Here is a 20,101-nt window from a genome sequence, read left to right on the forward strand (position 1 = left end):
TGTAGCACAGAAGTCTCCTAACTATATATTCTGTTAACATAGTTTCATAGTGTTTAGAAATTAGTACATTACATTTTATATAACAATACAGAAGAGATTTCGCCTTTTAAAGCGTAAAAAAGTTAAACCTATATATTCTACTAACTAATGCTAATTTTCTACTATTATAATTATAATTTGAATACTCTATACTATATGCAAAACAAAATATATAATGGCAACTCTTAAGTCTTACTAAGTTACTAACGTCACCGCGGTTTTATTTTTTTTGTGTTTTTAACTCTATAACCACAGAGTACATTCTAATATACCATACATACCATATGATTCATATTTTGTTATAACAACTAGTTAAAACTTAAAAGTAAATCGTATTGAAAATGACTAATAAGTTAAGTGCAAAGTTTTTTGAGATTTTCCGAAACCTTAAATCTGATGCTGTTCCTCGACCACCACGACAGAGTCAATCCTTCCCAGGGCCAGAAACACCACCAACTGAATCATTTAATGAAAATGTAAACAATGCACACCAACAAGAAGATGAATTTGGCGAAAAAAAAAATTCTAAGAAAAAGGACAAGAAACCTAAATATAAAAAATTTTTTTCGACTCCACCTTCTGACACTCCTGAGTTTGAGGAAAATGAACAAAGCAACAATACTGGCAGCAATGTGAATACTCAAGGTCAATCCAATTTAATAATTTTACAATTAAATATTATGTTCTTGTTGTGAACACTTTCATATGATTGATACATGATTTTTAATCTCTTTGTCTTTTAGCTAGTGGGAATGTAATAAATATTGTAAATTCCAAAAATGTTCGCTGTGGGAATGAATTTGTATATTATATGGGCCCTGTACAAGGCCAGCATAATAGGTCAAGAACCCCACCAAGTGATGATGATTGTGATGATGAGCCTGTAAAAAAAAATAATCTTATAATGTTATTACTTGAAGCAAAAAATAAAGTTAGTATACTAAATTAATGACTTATAATATATTATATCATTTAGCATTCCATTAATTCACTGTGTGAATGTGTGAGCAGTGCCTGGGACTTGATAACCAAGTGCATGTTTAAATGTGCAATAATGCTAAGCTTCACTCTACAAGCTCTCTATTGACAAAATATTCTCTATTTAAAAGTATTTGGTATTTTGTAGCCTGAACATGAGTATATGGATTACATATCAAAACATCTTGGTAAAAATTGGCACAGCTTCTTTAGGCGACTTGGTTACAAACAGGGACAAATAGAAACTGCTGAAATAGACATGGCTAAATATGGAGTGGCTGAGGTAAATAAAAAAATCTGTTTTTTAAAACATTTTTGACTTTATAAATGTTGTTATTATTGATCTAGGACTTTCAATCTCATAGCTAGTATTTAATCTCTATATTGACAAGGCAATGAATTTAACTCCTGTGGGCACCCACATATAGAAATATTAATACAATACAAATAAATCAATGAATTGAGCAACATAACATTAATTTCAGTTTAGCTATTGGAAAATAAATCCAATAAAACAATCAAAATACACTTCTTAAATATATTTGAAAACAGAAACACAAGTAGTTATACCTTTATTACCATTAGGTAATAAAGGTATAACTACTTCTGTTTCTTCTTTAGATTTACTTGGTTTATTTTGCATTTGCATATTTTAAAGGCAGTCACCAGCAAAAAAGGTCCTCAGTCTACACTAGTCAACAGTATTTCTTTTAATATTATCTTATAGGAATATCAGAACTTTAGAACTGTATATAAATCATAAAATGAATTGATTTGGTGCTATGGCCGTTTAAGGGTTATTGCATTTGCATATAGTGGATATACATCTAATATTGTTTTTCTTCAGGCTCGTTACAAATTGTTGCTGGACTGGGTGCGCAATGATGATGATGGAACACTCGGCAAGTTAGCTAATGCTTTATGGGACGATGGACAAAGACAGATTGTAAAGGAATTAGCAACTCTGTATAATGGAAAAAAATGATGTAGATAGAGTAAACAAATGAATCATATGGGACCCAATAAAGCAATATCCTTTTTTTAACCAACTTCTTTGTTAAAAGTTGGAGGATGTTCTATTATGTATCATAATATATTCCACAACTTTTTTTTTGTGGCCATTGATTTCTCCATCAATGTGGACTGATTTTAAAAAATCTTTTTTTTTATTTAAAAGAGCTTACATTCACATTTGTTCCCAAAAATAGGCAATTTTAAGGGCAAATTGTTTATTTCAATAGTAAACAGCGATTTTTTATTTATTTACTTTTGTTAATGGTGCAAACACAATAGAATGATTATTATTACTTTTCTAATGGAACATGTGGTATAATATCTCTGTTACAGTCCAATAATATTTGTTCAAAATTAACTGGAACTATTACTACAACATATTTTATTAAGTTTTACAATTATTACAGGTTTATTTGCTTCTGTATGATTCAAATATCACATTTTGCTAAACACATTAGTGTTTATGCACATTAGTCTATTGTTTTTCATTAGAAAGATGTTTTTAAAAATAATCTTATGCAATATATTTTGCATTTTTATATATTTTTATAAAGTTAAGTTTTATATGTAAGAAACAAATCATAATAACTTTCATTGCCATAAATAAATATAGAATATTGTGCCTTATTTTTGGTATGTTATGAATAATTTAAGCTGTATTTTTAATAAATAAGAGATATATTATTGATATCAGAAAGATAATTATTTAAAATAGTGCCTCGTGAAATTATTTACATTCCAAATTCTCAACACTCATGTTTTACAATGTGTTTGACAATTTTGTAATAATTAAAAGTCATAAGTGTAATAATGAATACATAATCATATTATACATGTATATATAGGAATTGCTCGTACAATAATTGTATTTAACATTTTTTTTTTATATTTTTATTCTTAAATAGGTACCTATATACAAAATTATTTCTATATGAGCATAAAAAATTTTTAACGAAAACGTTTAACTACAACACAAGTGAAAAATAAAAATATTTTTTAAATAATTGTTATTAGATATTAAGAAATGTGCCTTATAAGGCTAATGTGATATATCAAAGACATATTTTTGACAAAATTGTTTCATATTCCAATTATATTTGTAATCTAGTCATATATTGAAAATGTTAATAAATTTTATACAAAAGAAGATTATATTTGTTTGTAATACAATACAGTATAATAAAAATATTTTATTTTTCAATTTGCCTGTTTATTCAGACGTAAACATTTTGAATGACTACTACTAACTACTTATATTATAATATTTTAACCCTAGAGAGATAACCATATTGCATTTTACACTAAAGATAACCATACGTCGATTCAACGTGCGAATGTTTGAGTGAGCATATTTTGGATTATGTAAATCCTAGGTTTATGAATATGATATTATATCTTAACGTATGTAATTGTGTTGTGAATAAATAAAAAACATTAGAGTTTATTTATATTTTTATTAGAAAAAATAAAAAAAGAACAAAAGGAGGTACTTTTTACTTTATAAAACTTAAACATTTAGGAATCTCTCCGTCAGTTTTATAATTTGAGATATAAACTGTTTAAAATAATTTTTTTATAAACTATATAATATTAAAAACCTACATAAATATATATTTTTATTAATTTTTGTCTCAAAGACACTTAGGACAGGCGCTGGACTTGTGCTCTCCACAAATGGGATTTTTACAGTTGCCGCACATAGTATCTGTCATCCTTCTAATTTTTGATGGACAAAAGGCACAATATTTTCTTTTCTTTAGCTCAGTTACACCTTCGAGTTCTGTGGGAGGTGGCTTTTACATCAGGGTTTTCAATCTTCAGCTGGATTTTTTTATCTCCTCCACAATGTCATCAATAATAAATGTACTGAAACATTCTAAAGGCTCATAAGGGCATTTATTCGTCCGAGTGGGACCCTTTGATGTCCGTATAATATTAGCAGATGATATTCTTCCACTTGTTCTGCCTTTAGTGGCTGTCCAACGATGATCGTTTTGCCTCGAAGAGTTTGACGCTGTGGCATGACAATCGGCATACTTGCCGAAGCACTTTCAGGAGTTTCAGGGTTATTTTCAGACACATCTTCAGTATGCAATGTGTTTACTACTGGTGGACCACTCACCTCATAGTCTACAGCATCACTCTGTACTTCATTTTTTAATAAATTGTCTTCAGTTCCACTGTCCGACCCCTGAATCTCTGCATCGCTCGTTTCATGCAACAACCGACTGATTTTTGCATCGTTTATACGATTATGTGACGATATGATGTTTTTTTGTCGTGAGCTGTAACAAGTAATCAAAAAAGTACATTTATTCTGAAAAAAGTCGCAATAACACATTTTCCTAAAAATCTAAAAACTAACACTAAAGATAACCATACGTCATTTCGACGTAAGGTAGGTAAATATTGACGAAAGTATTGCACTTACCGGAGGGATAAGGGTGTGTCCTGCAAGCTCCGACGGCCAAATGAGTTGACAGGAACGGCCAGTTTAGTGACGCGAAAAACAGACGAGTTATATCAATTTTTCAAAATCGATTACGTCGATTCGACGTAGGTTATCTATCTAGGGTTAAATAAATGTGCATATTATACATTTAATATCTAGAAAAATAGTTTGATAGGCTTTACAATACTTTTCAAAAAGACACATCAACATGTAAATCTTTTTGGTAGCGGCTATATTTAGTTCCTTTTCAGATTTTTTTTTTATTTTGTTTAATGAGTAGTGTTTCATCACACACTTTAATCGTCCTTGCTTCAATGTTTTTTAAACTTAGTGTTTTGTGAAAAAATATGTTTTGGCGGCCACAGTAAGTTATCATAAGATGTACTATTAGCCTGGAAATATGATAGAATTTATTATTTTCTTCTAATAAATATATAAAATACTTTATAGGTTAGCTATACATTTATAAGTGTTGTTGATTGGACTTACTAGGAAAGGGTACTTTACATATTTATGTCTATTAATAAAATTTAATAGTTTTAGTGCAAATATTTAAATATTCATTTTCAATTCACCTAAAGTTAAGTGTTTCATTATTTTTTTCTTAAAATACTTGTAAAACGGACCAGATAAATGGTCTTATCTTTAGTATACATAAGTAACTTAAATACATTAACAAATTAAAGTGAGTTCTGGTAGTTAGCCTCGGCTATCTGTAGTGTACAGTCACGTTTAAAAATGCCGCTTCCAAACAGAAATGGTCTAAATATTGTTAATATTGACGTAAAAGACGTACGTTTTCCAACTTCACTTGGAGGACATGGATCAGATGCCTTGGTAATCTAAATTATTAATGCTTGAGATTTATGTTAATAAAAATGGTTAGCTAAAAATATAAAATGGTTACATGAAACTAATAAAAAATGTAAATATATGTATATATTAACGGTAAAAGATCATTTCCTTTGTTGTTTTAAAATTAAATTAATTTAACTACTTTTGATCTTACAATTGAGTAAATATCAATTCATACTATTAACAAGATCTATCGAAAAAAAATTAACAGCACACAGATCCCAACTATTCCTGTGCATACGTTACGACAACCACTGAGAATGGTAAACAAGGTTACGGGCTTACCTTCACCTGTGGACGTGGCACCGAGATCGTGGTACTGACCATCCGCTCTATGAAGAAGTTCATCCTAGGTCGAAACGCGGCAGATATATTTGAGGACTTTGCAGGCTTCTGGCGCACCATTACTAATGATTCTCAGATGAGATGGGTATGTAGTCGTTCATCAGTTTATGGATGTAGCAAAGAATATTGTGTATGCAAAATATAAAAGAAATAATAACGCTCGTCATCCCTGTCAGTTCGGTGTGGGTATCGAACCTGTCCCTTGTGGCTTGTTTCCTGGAGTTACTTAAAATATTTAATGGTCTACATATTATGGAAGATACTTTTAAAGAGTATTGTAAATGTATGTACATGACCTTGACATTAACAATGAATCACGATTTACATAAAAAAAACCAGAATGTTTAATACTGTGAATGTGAGAATGCATACACATATAAGTATTTTTGTTTTTTTATCTTGTCTCTTCCTCATTTTATGTGATAAACAAAAAATCAAGTGTTTATCTGACAAAAACTTTATATACATACTCAATGCACCTACGAAACGACGGGAAGATAATATTTTAATTGTTGGCATTTCATTGGAGTTTTACACTGGAAAAACCATACTTAATTGCAAAATACAGGTTAATGTGATTGTATAATTTAAGTATTTTATCTTTTCCAATTAAAGGCAATTTTATTTATAAGAATACCTACATTATTAATAAATGCGACGACTTAATTAAAGTATTATTATGTCTACGCTTGTTTTTATACAGCTCGGACCTGAAAAAGGAGTAGTACACTTAGCGGTTGCTGCTATATTGAACTCGTTGTGGGATTTGTGGGCGAGGCTGGCGAATAAGCCTCTGTGGAGGCTGTTAGTAGATATGTCACCAGAGGTATGAAAAACGACAATTATTTGAGATTTTTGATTTATCTGTATTTTACGTTATCACAGTAGTGGGTAGATTAAGTATTATAATTAAAAAAAAACGTATAAAAGCAAACACACCTAAAGGGATTTGAACCAACGTCGCAAAAGTCGAACGTTTGTTTTTTTTTAAAGTATTTAGTAACTCTTCTAAAATGTTAAAAATAGTAATGTGCAGTACTTAGGTATTAATGAAGAAAATTTGTAACGTAGTAACGAATAATTATTCTAGTAAAGTTTATCAACTGTTTTGAATGAGTGTAGATATGGATACCCGATATTTCTATTTTTCTATTACTAAGTATATGTTAGCTGTGATTTTGTTTGCCTAACTAGCAAAAGAGTAAAAACTAAATTCAAGACTAACAAACTAAGACTATTTATTAATGTGACTCCTTATTTGTAAATTAAAAAATCTGTAAAAGGGGAAATCTTAATTACCATATAATCGTGATGACATACTGTACCATTAAATGAAAAGAAATGAGATTTTTGCAATTATTATTTACTTTCAGAAATAAGGATAACAGTTTTTTCTTATCTCAAGTACCTAAGTATTTGTAAATAAAAATCAAATAATGTTCAATGATACCCCTTATTAGCAACTCGAGCAACTCAAAGGTCATCATGTTCGAACTTTCTTATCTTGTTTTCTTAACGCGTGTGATATTTTTGATTATTTTATTGACAGGAGCTGGTATCAACAATAGACTTTCGTTACATAACCGATGTTATAACGAAGGAAGAAGCAATTAAATTCTTAAAAGAAAGACGCGTGGGAAAGGATGAGAGAGTAAAGGAATTGTTGGATAGTGGTTACCCCGCTTATACCACGCAAGTAGGTAAGGTTTAATTATGATTTTTCATTATTCTATTACCACAATACATGAGTTCCGCTACTCAACACTCAATGCCTCCTGAATTCGGTGAAAAGTGGAGAACAGAGTGTCTTAACACGAAATTCCCTCTGTCTATCCTGCTGTGTGCTGAATATAGCGTGAAGCTGATTTAATTTAATTTGATTTTAAAGAATCCAATTCAAAGAATCAATTAGAACATACATGCAAAATGCACCATAATGTCCAAAATGTTGTCCTTGAAGAAAAATATTAAATTATAACACATTTTAGGTTGGTTGGGCTACAGCGATGAATTGGTACAACAGCTATGCAATAAATACCTGAGCCTTGGATTTAAGCATTTCAAAGTCAAGGTTGGACTCAATTTAGAAGACGACTATAGAAGATGCAGCGCCGTACGCAGGTTTATTGGCAACGACAAGTTTCTGGTATAATAAATATGATATTTATAATTTGATCACGTGAGAAATTCGAAATTCAGATACTTTTATTTATTAGAACATTTGGACAGATCATTTTTTAATGCAAAATTTTAATATAGAAAATATAGTTTAAATATTATGTTTTTCCAGATGGTAGATGCAAACCAAGCATGGAGTGTTCGTGACGCCATAGAATGGATGAAGAAGTTAGCTCCTTTGAAACCGATGTGGATTGAAGAGCCCACTTCGCCAGATGATGTGCTTGGACACGCGGCTATATCAAGAGCTTTAAAGTAAGTATTTAGCTATTTATTTTGTAAAAAAAAACCTTTTTTTAGTTTGTGCTGTATCCCGTAGGTACATAACAGGGTAAGCGGCAGGGTTAGCCGTGAGAGAACATGGGAACCTAGTGTTAAGATACTCCGGTTCCATTGATCCTTCTGTTTCTCACTTTTCGCCTAATTCTTGAGGCATGGTTGAACACTACGCCGCGGTGGGATTCAAACTCAAAACCTGATACATTTACAGGCATAGTTTTAGGTATAACTTTAAATTTTACACGATTTTTCATCGTGGTGCCGTCGTCTGGTCCAGATATCATAAGAATATCGATTCAGATATGATATTTCCGGGACGTTATGGCTAGGCAAAGTGCGGAGATAGCAGAAAATGAGAAACGAAGCAAGATTTTCTTTTTCTAAAAATAAGCATTGTAAATTTAATATTTGTAATACAAAATGTACAATTCTGTTTTCCGATCGATCGATTGATTATTATTTCATACATATGTCATCTGTATACTTATATAATTAAACGAAGTTACCAACTGGAGCCCAAAGCTTGCAAAATAATAAAGATAATATCTTTTCAGGCCATACGGCATCGGTGTGGCAACGGGCGAGATGTGCGCCAACCGCGTCATGTTCAAGCAGTTCCTGCAGGCGGACGCCGCGCAGTACTGCCAGATAGACTCCGCGCGCATCGGCGGTGTTAACGAGATATTGGCTGTTTACTTGATGGCCGCTAAGCTAAATGGTAATTTCTTTAACTTATTAAGTCATCCTAATTGAGTACTAAAAGTATATGTAATATCTACCTAAAATAATATATGAAACAGAAAATTGTGTGGGTTATATTTCTGTTTCAAGACCTAGATGCCCAGATTATAAATTAGTAAGTAATGAGTACCACCGTGTTACGTACATGGTACCTATATATATTAAACAATAGTTTTTAGTCTTATGCTTCCCACCCTCTCGAAATACTTGAAGGTTAAATTACTTAAATTTGTTTACAAATTAAATCGTATAGAAAGCGTAAAGTGAATAAACCATTACATTGAAGCACTAACTCTGAAAAGTTATTGCTTGACTCACATATATATATATATATATATATATTATTCCAGTGAAAGTTTGTCCCCATGCGGGCGGCGTGGGCCTTTGCGAGATGGTCCAGCACCTCCAGTACTGGGACTACGCGTGCGTGTCGGGAACTATGAAAGATCGTCTTATAGAATATGTGGACCAACAACACGAACACTTCTACGATCCATGTGTTGTGGAAAATGCCAGATACTTGGCACCTAAGGTATATCAATTAAAATATATTTTTTTAATTTTGAGTATGAGATGGTAATGGACACAGCACTAGTGGCATAGATTCACGCTGTGTATCCTGCACATAGATAATAAAAATAATAATTTTCATTTTCAGGTGCCTGGATATAGTACACAATTTCTACCAGAAACCTTGGAAAAGTTTGCCTATCCTAACGGAAGTGAATGGCAGCGAATGTTTAAAGAAGGAATATTCCCTTTACCAGATGAAGCTGAACGAGTGAATGCATAAATAAAACAATTATTATTTTTTAAATTTGCTTTTTAAAAGGTTTATTCCCTTAAATTATCCCATTTTCTTTGTCATATTCTAAGTTTTAATATTTTAAAATATTATTCCACACTTAGGAAAGAAAATACTTTGTACCTCTTTAATCAGTATCACGCTGTATCCCGCACACAGCAGGGTAGGCAGAGGGAACCTAGTGTTAAGATACACCGTTTCCCACTTTCCGCCGAATTTTGGAGGCATTGCGTGTTTAGTAGCGGAACTCAACGCCGCGATTTGCCTCGAAATGGAAATATACATTTAAATAAATATTTATTTAAATGTATATTTCCATTTCTTCTCTCGTGTGCCCCTCTTAGAGCTCTCTGACCAATGAAGAGGCGCGGGTCCAATTCTCGCTACGTTAAAATATTTTTACGTATACTTCTTTTTTAGATTTATTCTAAAGTTTTTTATAAATAGTCCTTAGAATAAAAATGTTTTATACATAATTTAAAACACTACAAAGTCAACTGGACTTTGTCACGATACTAAACATACTTTATTTTATAATAATTAAACATATAAGTGGATTTATTTATTTTAAATGGGATGAAAAAATAACGAGTATGTTTAAGTTGTAAAATTGTTGTCAAAATTAATTATTTTTTGTCTGAAAATAAAATTAGTATATTTTTTATCATATATATATTTTTTAAACTTATACTAACGTATACTTTAATTTTTAACTTAACATTGGAAATATTTACAGCATCCTCACTAAAACAATTCACATAAAAAAAACAATAATTCAAGTCTTTTTAGAGAAAGCAAAAGCGCTAAGTTTAGATTGTTTCGGAGCATTAGTAACTGGAATTTCGTCGGCTTCATCATCTAATTTCCGTTTTTGTCCATTTTCGGGATTTTTAGTTTTGAATTCTTTAAATTTTCTCATTGAATGTCGTGTTAGTTCGGAAGGAGTGAGGTCTGGGTTTTCTTTCTCTAAGGCGGACTTGTTGCGGGAGAACCAGTCTACAAAGGTCTCCCCGTCAGTAGGCATTAAAGACTGAAAAATATAAATAAATTAATTAACATTTAAAAAAAGAAAAAAAAAACTAAACGAAACAAATACTCAACGGTGTCCGGGTTGCGGGATACAGTGTTAAAAATAAATAATAAAGCACTTACAACTCCAGTGGTCTCAATTTGATCATCGGTGGAATGCACCTCCACGAGGGTCCTTTCAGTCAGACTGAGCGGGCTCTGAGCGACTTTAGATGCTTCCTGTTGCTTTCTGAACGGGTTCCTGGCACCTATCGGCGACGATCTGATCGGCTGGTATATAGAAAATGTGAACAAAATATATAAAGAATGTGTAAAAATTTGAGTTCCGCCACTCAACACGCAATACTTTCAGAATTCAGCGGTAAGTGAGGAACAGAGTGGTCTTAATACTAGATTCTCTCTGCCTACCCTGTTGAGTGCGGGATACAGCGTGAAGTAGATTTAAATTTGAATCCACTCCTCACCACACAGCACTCTGACCACAAAGCTCAAAATACAGTCATATCAAGCTACGTCGAAATTCTTATATGCTTGTAACAATATATTTATGTCGTTAGCATCTCTGTAGGGACGATTATTACATATTTCAACTTCTGTAGGAAAACTGTGGAAATTGTAACTACACTAGTCTCCAATTTAACTTTATTTAGTAAAAATTAAATGGAAAACAGATAAGAGTAACCATACCTATTAACTGTAAAATGTAGATGAAATTAGAGTTTCTCAACTACAATAGAGAAACAGAACGGTAATAACAGAAGTAACTATGTTATATCAATACTAATATTATAAAGGTGAAGAATTTTGTTGAATGTATCTATATCTCGATATTTGAGGAATTGCTTGGGTCGAATTAAAAAATATTTTGTGGTAGACAGAGGCTGTAGCAATCTTACATCATGTTAATCATCTTAATATAACTCATTGCATCCGCGGGAAACGTTATGTCAGACACTTAGACGGTAAATACATTGCAGTGTATGCAGACCATTCCCGGAACTCAATACCACGCTTCGCCTTTTAACTAGAAGCAAGCTAAAGCGAGGAAAATGAAAATTAAAAAACATTTCATTTCCTGGAGTAGGTTGTTGGTAGTTGAACCCACAACCGGTCGCATTTGCAGTGGCACGCTTGTCACGCCTCTGCGCACTGGCTTCTATAATGACCTATTGATAAAATCAATATAAAAAATGTACTCACGACAGGTTTAATAGTATTTTCAGTTCCAACATTCTTTTTCATAGTCTTCTGCGGTATAATCAAGCTAGCGTTGAGATCTTGCTCCGTACTAGTGACGTCATATGTTTCCTGATTATCTAACTCATCAAAATGTGTATTTTGAGCGACATTTAACTTATCACTATCTTTTTCCCACGTTTCCGATAAGTTTGATAGTTTCTCAGCCAAATGCATTCTGCCCAAACGCGATGCATATTTGGCCGCAAGGGGTAAGAGACGGTCATCCTTTAATAGTTCCATTAGTTCTAACGCCCGTTGTTCTATTTCACTTCTGCAAGCGAGCTGAGGAAAAATAATTTCTTATGTTAGTGCTAATGTTAAATAATTTAAACATGTTTAAATTAATTAATAAATAAAACGTCATAAGGCAATTTTAATAAATATAATATACCAAAAATAAAAATTAATTTGGCTGACTTAATAAAAAAAAGTATTTTGTATGAATCCTTTTTAGATGACTGTTTTTGTTTTTATTATTTCAATATTAATTATAATATTACGTTATAAATTAATTTATACTGTTGCTTACAGCAAACAACTTTAGCGCGGTTTCTCTCGCAGATTTCATATCGACATCGCAAGCGAGATGCGCCCAGCGCACCAACTGCTCTTCATATTGAGCTTTCTCTGTATCCAGTTCACATAGAGGTATCTGTAAAAAATATATAGTTATAGATATTTTAACTTCACGCTGTATCTCGCATATTGGAGCGATATTCTATTCCGCACTTAACGCCCGAGAAAATGAGTGTTGAGTAATGGATCTCAACGCTACGCTTTGTGTGGTTACCAGTGCGGAAAACAACATCACAGATGTGCCGCCGTAAATTATAATCGGAAATTATTGGCAACAGGATAATTGATAATCGTGAATGTCATTATTATATAAAAATACATTCATTAAAATATAACAAAAAGAAACATCCAGGAGAAAGAACCAGGTGAAACAATATACATATTGGCAATTAAAATCATTATTGTTAATACTGATAAACATTAGAATTACATAATAAAAATAAAATTACTTGTATTGGCAACTCATTTACAATCGGCTTGGGCACTGTTAGGGGGAAGGAAGTACCTCTGCATAAAATCGCACGCACCTTCTGAGTAACTTCACAAACCTGAAATAATTAATAAATTTTTATCTTTAATTTTTAAGGTTAATACAATATATTTACAAGTTAATTACAATGAATGTTATTAAGACAAAGGTCAAAAACCTGTTTTGAAAGAGATGAAGAAAGAAAGGAATGCAAGATCAGTGTAAATGGTAAGATATTAGAACAAGTGAACGAAGTTGTATATTTAGGAAGTATGTTCAGTAGAGATGAAAGATACAAGATGGATGTGGAAAGGCGTATTGCTGTCGGTAACAGGGTTAACGGAGCTTGAGCTGAATTGATGAGACGGCGAAATGTTAGCACAGCTGCACGTTTGGCCGTTCATAATGCAGTTTTGGTACCGACGCTGTTATATGTCAGCGAAACGTGGGTATTACAGAAAAAGAATAAAAGAAAGATGAATGCCGTGGAGATGCGATCTCTTCATAGGATTTGCGGAGTCAGCTTAGCTTATCGAATCGGCAATGAAGAGATACACAGAATGGCAGGTACTAGCGAGGATGTCACGGTGAGAATGAAGAACGTGCTAAGCTAACAAATGAGTGAAAAAAGAACGGCAAAAAAGATGCATGACGGAAAAGTGAGTGGTAAGAGATGTAGGGGGAGACCTCGGTTGATCTTCGAAAACACAGATACTGGAGGTCACGTAAAAAGCATGAGGAACCCCGAAAGACCCTATGAAACTTCAAAAATTGCAACTCATAAAAGGTGACTATCAAATTTATAGTATATTACCAAGGGTTACAAAAAAGTTCAATTGGGCTTACAAGCATTGTAATTGGGTTTAAAAAAGTAATTGGTCAACATACCGAAACTATAAACCAAGAGTCCGACGCCCCTTTGCTATGCACAGCAGTGTCCACGACAGGCAGCCACACGCCCGCCGCCACGTCGTAGAGGCGTAGCAGGCCGGCCGCGTCGGCGGCGCACGGCGCGCCCGCGCCCGACGCGCCCAGCCAGCTGAGACGGTTGCCCGGGGTCAGCGGCACGTTGATGGTCTTACTGCGGATTTGTCTGCCTGTAAATTAAATCTTTTTTTAAAAGTATATTCTTTTTAATGGCATGTGTATTTTTATTATTTTATTCAAAATAAGAAATTACAAGCTTAATTTTTGAATGTCAAATGATTTACCACCAGTTCACTAAAGTTTAATGTTTAAAAAATATTAGATATCTACCATTCAATGCTATTATATCCATAGCGAGGTGCTGGTCAGAGGGGCCAGGCTCACTTTGGTGGTAGACTGCCATTACTGTTGTATTGAAACCTGCCAATGCCACCACCGGTCCTGCTAGTGATATCACCTATAAATAAAATAAGTTTATATATTAGTTATGGAAAATCATATTTTCTGATATTTTGTGCTATCCAAAAATCCTTTCTTTAAAGTTATTTAATAAAAATAAGTAACAAATATGCAGCATTACTAAAGAACCATATGCACTAACATGCAGCAGTACTAAAGAACCATATGAACATGTATTGTTTGGTATTCTTAAAAGTAATTTTATTAATTATTGAGACCGTCGTGGCACAACGGCACAATGGTGTGACTGTAACGCGACGGTTATAGGTTCGATCCTCAGTCGAGGGAATACATTATTATTTATTAATATTTTCATTTCTTTGCTCTGGCACCAAGTCAAAAGCCCAGCACTGAATATGCAATGGTTCCAAAAATTCAGCGGAAAGCCGCTGCTTTTAATTTTAGACCTATATGAGTACTTTACACTATTATAAATAATTTTTATATAAGATATATTGAAATATGATCAGAGACCTCAACCTTTAATCACATGGCTGCTTTGCATGGTATTTGGTATTTGATATACTTTGTATATTAATTATGTATATTTCTTGTAATTTTAATGGGCATCATCATTGATTAATTAATAAGTTTACCTGTCTCTGAGTTCCCATTGGGGTAAATAGTCTTAGCAACCGTGCATTAGTAGCGCAAGCAACAAGTCCACTAGTAGCCACTAAACACAGTATCTCCTCAGTATCCGTCATGGCGACGCTCCATTCCTTGCTACTACCTACTAGTGATATACATACTAATTTACTGAAAAACATAAATTATGGTTAATTGTTTTTTATATTTAAAATTTTTCATATAGTAAGCTACTAAAATAAATAAAAATAAATACTCGCGCCTAGACTATTTCTAAGTAGGAGAATATAGCTTGGAGTTAAAAACTTTACCTGGGCGTTTCACAAGCTAAGGCCAATACAGAAGACGACAAACTTGCCATTGTATGGTTGAGATAATTGTTCAAATGTATAGCGTGATGAAGATTAGAGTCGTGAAACTCTACATCGATAGAGGATTCTCCGTTAGCTGCTGTGTGACATCGTACTATACCAACATCATTCCAGCACATGTACCTAAAAATTTGGATATTTTTTTAACTTATCAGCCTAATGTTAAGACACTCCATTCCCCACATTACGTCCTTTACGAGACATTATATGTTAAGTGGCGGAACTCAACGCCGCCCTTTATTTTCTTACTAGAGCTGGGAAATGACAATAATTTATTTCCACAAGCCTGAAAAAAAGAAACCACAACCGCCGTGTTTCCAATCAAAGTGCTATTTAAGTAAAATTGTTTAAAACTATATTTATAATTAATCTACTAAACTGTCTTAAGTAAAATTAAATGATATGACAAAATTGGGTACTTATGAAAAATATGAGACGATGTATATATAATACTATAATGTATATATCATCAATCTATTTGTTATTTAAATATTCAATAGATATTTATATTTTTTACAGACATGAAATGATGGAATAAATTATTTCTAGCAGTACTTGATTATAAAAAATGGGTTACCTGTGCTCTAAATGGATAGGTGTAGCTGAGGGCTGAAAAGGTGGTTGTGGAGGCACATTGTTTGGCACAGGGGCGGCTCTTGATTCTGGCCTAGAGTCTTCCTTATCAACTAAACCAAGTCCAAGTGTATCATTCTTTATTTTTGCCAAGGATATAGCATTTTCATCATCACTTTCGTAATTCTCTATAAGGTTATCTAATATTTCATCGTTGTCTGTAAAAAGATAAAGAATGATATTTTAAAAAGATATTTAAATGTAATTGAAACTTGAGTGTTAGGAGTTCAATCCCCACTCAATTAATTATATTTACTGTTTCCCCATCTCTGGAAGATAAACTGTATCATTAAGTTCTGACACTTAAAACAGTGTGTTGAATTTGGTAAAAGAAAAAACAGAGTGTCTTGACACTATAATTCTTCCTACTCTGCTATATATGGAACAATGCATTAAAATGACGACGGAATAAATAAAGAAATAATAAATAAATTGTTTATTCAACAAGTTTCATACAGAATCCACTAATGATTGGAGCCTCCTTTTAAGCATGTCTTTGCCTGTATCAAGAGACTCCACTCTTCCATTAGCATAAAAAATATAACAATGATAGAAACATTAAGTTTAACTATATTATACGGAAGGATGGACAAAAGGACTTTAGTAAAGAATTTCTTACCCTCTCTATCAACCATTTCTATATCATCAGTCTCTGCCTCATTCCCTTTAGAGCTATCCTTCCCATAACAATTAACTAACATGCCCAATTGACCAGCAACATCGCAGTATGCTAAGATGCCATTACCTGAAAATATTTAATAATAAACTTAAATTTCTCATTAACTATACTATAAAATTATAAATCTTCATAATACTGTTTCTTATTGTAGTATTTTAAACAAATATTGAATATTGATGTTTAGGCTTACTAGCCAAAGCATTCAAATTACTAGCAGTATTTGATTATAAAAATAATATATAATAAATTAATAATTTGATGGATTTTTTTGTCTATTCTTGAGATATTGCGTATTGAATGCATGAACTCAATGCCGAGGTTTATCTTTTTACCAAAGCAATGAAATGAAAATAATTCATTCCCCCAAGTTGGAATCAAACCCGCAGACTTCATATTTCTATTCAGATGAAGCCACTGCGCCTTTAGCCCCTTATGTAGAAATTTAATACACAAAAAGATTTTAAGACAGTTAGTGTTGTAGCAGTTTGATTATATTAATTATATTTTTTTTTATATAAATCTGACCTTTTGGATGCCACACCATAGCTGATACATTATGGGAAGTGGGATGTTCAATAACACCTATGCATGACCCTGTATCTACTTCCCACACAGCTATTTGACCTGCTACAGTGCTACCAGCTAGATACTGTCCACATGGTGAGAACAAGCACTGTGATATGGCACATTTGATCTGAAATAATATGAAAACAGAATTGAGTACCTATATTAATAATCATATTGATGGACAAAAGCTCATTTTTTATTTTTTTATTTAAATGAAAAATTACGAAACTAAAATCTTCCAAGTTACAATCTGTTTTGGTTTCTATTTTACATGTTTTTTTGGACAAATTAAATAAAAATTACAGTAAAATAATTGTGACTTAGTAAAAATATTTGTTACTTGGTTGTTTAGAGATAACATTTTCACATAATTAGTAACAGAAGGTCAAGATCACACTAAATACTACAAGAGCTACAGTATAGTTTAATTCAAAAGTTGTTCTAACAATATATAACTATTTATATGCCCATTATCTATATATATATAAATGGACTAACATTATTAATATTAGTATATAGTACATATTTATAATTATAATTATTATTTAATTTTTTAAGTTTAAATATGTAGTATAAAATTAACTTTAAAAAAAAATGGAAAATGGATCTTGTTTTCAATAAAAGTATGAAATATTGACAGTTTCTTTTAGTTTTATACTTACTGAACTATGTGTAAATGTCATTCTTTGAGCCCAATTTTCACATTCCAAAATAATAATTTCTCTGTTGTTTGGATAGGCGAGATATTTACCTTCTATTGGCTCAAAATCCATTCTACCTAAAATTATAAATAATAATATATAAAAAATAAGTGTATTAATTAGCAAAATTAAGATTCTTAAGCTTAAAATTATTATATTAAATATTTGTTAACTTACACAGAACTTTGGCTGAGTAAAATGTATTAATTTTAGGAACACAACATATTTCTTTTACTACTTTTTGGGTATCAATATCCCATATCCTCATTAAGCCATCACCAGAGGCTGTACTTGCATATTTCATGTGGGGACAAATTGCAATACTTAAAACAGGTCCTTTATGTTCTGACATAACAAACAATGGTGCCCCTCCTTCTAAACTACATATTTTAGCTTCCATGTTTTCTGAAGTACACCCCAAAGCCTACACAGAAATTAAAAAAATGTATTATATTGTTTGTATAATAACAAGCTACTAATTCAAGCAAACTAAAGTTTTATTTAATTATATAAAACTCAATAAATTAACCCATTAGTTACAGACCTTAAATAATATTATTAAAACTATTTTTCTTTTAATACTCACTTCAATCTTAGGTCTTGACATAATTTGAGTGACTGGTGCGGTAAACCTTGTTATAATCCCATCTTTATCAAATGCAGGGAATGTATAGGCCTGTATTGCATGATTGTCTGTAGCTACATATAACCTATTGTCTTTGAAGCAAACAGCAAGTGCACTTTCTCCAACACAGTGAGAATTAGGATCGTCATCTTCAATGTCCAGCCAAAATCTTACATCGCCATCGTGACCACATGTTATGATGTGCCTGAAATTGAAATAGTGTATTATTCTCAACTTTATACTAACGCGCTAGCAGCGCAATAGTAAGTGGCAAAGATTTTTGGTTTTAAGAATGAGATTGGGTATAACCAATAAAATGTACCTTCCATCCTCTGTGTAACATATATCTGTATGACCCTCAGCATGCGCATAACGTAAAGGTTTACTGTCAATCTTCATGATTCTCTAATACACTAAAAAAATATTTTTAAACAAGTGAAATAGATACGAAAGCATACGATTTCATATATGTTTATATCGTTTTGACAGTAAACTACATCTAATAAATAATCACTAATACTATATAGAATTGATTTAGTTTTGTTTCTAAGAACTTATAAGACTTTAATTTCAATCACTCAACAGCGCAGAACACATAACTTCACTTTCGACATTGGTTGATATGAACGATATGAATTTCATATTATGAAACACAAATATTTCATTTTGGCGGGTAAGTAATACGGATAGTTGTCATTTGTCAAATTGACATTTGCAATTGACAGTTGGTTTTTGTCTCTGTAAATTATTTTCGTTTCTCTCTTTGGCACGCTGCAGCGCCATAAATCAAGAACTGAACTGAACTTTCTTTCTTTCTATTTTATACTTACTGAATACTGATTGGCTATGCTTATACAGCAATCAGACTCTCCTGTTTAAGCTTCCGCTGCTTCTGCATGCGCCCGTGGCCGGGCGAAGATTTTTACGAAGATTAAAAGGCTAAAAGCTTGTTTTCCAGTTCAAACGCACTCGCTTGGTCTTGTATCATTCGCACGTTTGTCATGCTATGACGTCGATTTCTTTTTTAATAAATATTTGCAACTCGGAATGATCTTAAGACCAGAATTTTCACTTCCTGAAATGATACACAGCAGAATCATTAATATGAAACTCTTAAAATAACAAGTATACGGAGAAAAATGCTGACGCTTAGGAGAGGGGTAAACTCAATACTTATTTTTTTAGCGTCACGCTAAATCCTGTACACAGAAAGGTTGGGAGATGGAACTTAGTGCTAAAACACTCTATTCCTCATTTTCCTCCAAATTGCGTGTTGATTGGCGCATCATAACGCTGCGCTTAGCCTCGACACTAGAACGAAGAAATGAAAATATTAAACATTTCATGTCCTTGAGTAGGAATCGAATCCACAGCCTGTCACGTTTACAGTCGTACTCTTGTGCCTACATATATGTAATAATAAAATTGACATTTCATTGTACAATTATTAGTTCACAGAAAATTAACTGCTGGCATCACTGTTATCTATTAATTTATGACTCAACACCAAAAGCTGAACTTATAAATGAGCCAATTTGAAATTTCAGTCAGT

The 20,101-nt window shown here is 32.4% G+C and overlaps 3 protein-coding genes and 1 long non-coding RNA gene across 7 annotated transcripts; 2 read left to right on the forward strand and 2 right to left on the reverse strand.

Annotated features, from left to right (window-relative positions):
• Positions 1-233: 233 nt before the first annotated feature.
• On the forward strand, positions 234-3,232 carry imd (death domain-containing immune deficiency protein). Its single transcript, XM_085191268.1, has 4 exons — positions 234-684; positions 783-970; positions 1,166-1,300; positions 1,865-3,232. Exons 1-4 carry the CDS (start codon positions 381-383, stop codon positions 2,000-2,002), a joined length of 765 nt encoding a protein of 254 aa, XP_085047394.1. The 5' UTR covers positions 234-380; the 3' UTR covers positions 2,003-3,232.
• A 238-nt stretch (positions 3,233-3,470) lies between these two features.
• LOC146535553 (uncharacterized) lies at positions 3,471-5,110 on the reverse strand. Its single transcript, XR_014878320.1, has 3 exons — positions 4,973-5,110; positions 4,463-4,875; positions 3,471-4,316 (listed from the first exon to the last, which is right to left on the reverse strand). It is a non-coding gene; the product is annotated as an uncharacterized LOC146535553 (long non-coding RNA).
• Positions 4,455-9,698, forward strand: LOC146535554 (mitochondrial enolase superfamily member 1-like). Of its 3 annotated transcripts, none has more exons than XM_085191259.1 (9): positions 4,455-4,587; positions 5,550-5,768; positions 6,387-6,509; positions 7,233-7,383; positions 7,672-7,829; positions 7,974-8,116; positions 8,695-8,858; positions 9,232-9,413; positions 9,540-9,698. In XM_085191259.1, the coding sequence occupies exons 2-9, from the start codon at positions 5,673-5,675 to the stop codon at positions 9,672-9,674; spliced, it is 1,152 nt and encodes a 383-aa protein (XP_085047385.1). In that variant the 5' UTR covers positions 4,455-4,587; positions 5,550-5,672; the 3' UTR covers positions 9,675-9,698. The 3 variants fall into 3 exon arrangements, with proteins under 3 accessions (XP_085047385.1, XP_085047384.1, XP_085047382.1); XM_085191258.1 differs by lacking the exon at positions 4,455-4,587 and adding an exon at positions 4,706-4,847; XM_085191256.1 differs by lacking the exon at positions 4,455-4,587 and adding an exon at positions 5,173-5,320.
• On the reverse strand, positions 9,684-19,547 carry Ctf4 (Chromosome transmission fidelity 4). 2 transcript variants are annotated; one of them, XM_085191255.1, is made up of 17 exons: positions 19,380-19,547; positions 18,872-18,962; positions 18,511-18,754; positions 18,102-18,348; positions 17,886-18,001; positions 17,182-17,350; positions 16,597-16,722; positions 15,922-16,135; positions 15,285-15,467; positions 14,982-15,144; positions 14,257-14,383; positions 13,888-14,096; positions 12,980-13,078; positions 12,484-12,606; positions 11,916-12,236; positions 10,839-10,985; positions 9,684-10,716 (listed from the first exon to the last, which is right to left on the reverse strand). In XM_085191255.1, exons 2-17 carry the CDS (start codon positions 18,946-18,948, stop codon positions 10,462-10,464), a joined length of 2,820 nt encoding a protein of 939 aa, XP_085047381.1. In that variant the 5' UTR covers positions 18,949-18,962; positions 19,380-19,547; the 3' UTR covers positions 9,684-10,461. The 2 variants fall into 2 exon arrangements, with proteins under 2 accessions (XP_085047381.1, XP_085047380.1); XM_085191254.1 differs by lacking the exon at positions 19,380-19,547 and having other exon boundaries at positions 18,872-19,230.
• Positions 19,548-20,101: the final 554 nt, after the last annotated feature.

This window comes from Heliconius melpomene, chromosome 10 (genome assembly GCF_056956725.1).
Source record: "Heliconius melpomene rosina isolate 202511_hmr_F chromosome 10, ASM5695672v1, whole genome shotgun sequence".
Classification (NCBI taxonomy): domain Eukaryota; kingdom Metazoa; phylum Arthropoda; class Insecta; order Lepidoptera; family Nymphalidae; genus Heliconius; species Heliconius melpomene.

Bases quoted from the DNA above. Each gene is read 5' to 3' on its own strand.
- imd (XM_085191268.1), top strand. From the start codon at position 381: ATGACTAATAAGTTAAGTGCAAAGTTTTTTGAGATTTTCCGAAACCTT. The intron at 685-782 runs GTCAATCCAATT...TTTGTCTTTTAG, and splicing joins CAGCAATGTGAATACTCAAG to CTAGTGGGAATGTAATAAAT. The intron at 971-1,165 runs GTTAGTATACTA...GGTATTTTGTAG, and splicing joins TACTTGAAGCAAAAAATAAA to CCTGAACATGAGTATATGGA.
- LOC146535554 (XM_085191256.1), top strand. From the start codon at position 5,222: ATGCCGCTTCCAAACAGAAATGGTCTAAATATTGTTAATATTGACGTA. The intron at 8,859-9,231 runs GTAATTTCTTTA...ATATTATTCCAG, and splicing joins GATGGCCGCTAAGCTAAATG to TGAAAGTTTGTCCCCATGCG. The intron at 9,414-9,539 runs GTATATCAATTA...TTTCATTTTCAG, and splicing joins CCAGATACTTGGCACCTAAG to GTGCCTGGATATAGTACACA.
- Ctf4 (XM_085191255.1), bottom strand. From the start codon at position 18,948: ATGAAGATTGACAGTAAACCTTTACGTTATGCGCATGCTGAGGGTCAT. The intron at 15,468-15,921 runs GTAACCCATTTT...CCAAATTTTTAG, and splicing joins CCTATCCATTTAGAGCACAG to GTACATGTGCTGGAATGATG. The intron at 14,097-14,256 runs GTAGATATCTAA...TTTAATTTACAG, and splicing joins GGATATAATAGCATTGAATG to GCAGACAAATCCGCAGTAAG.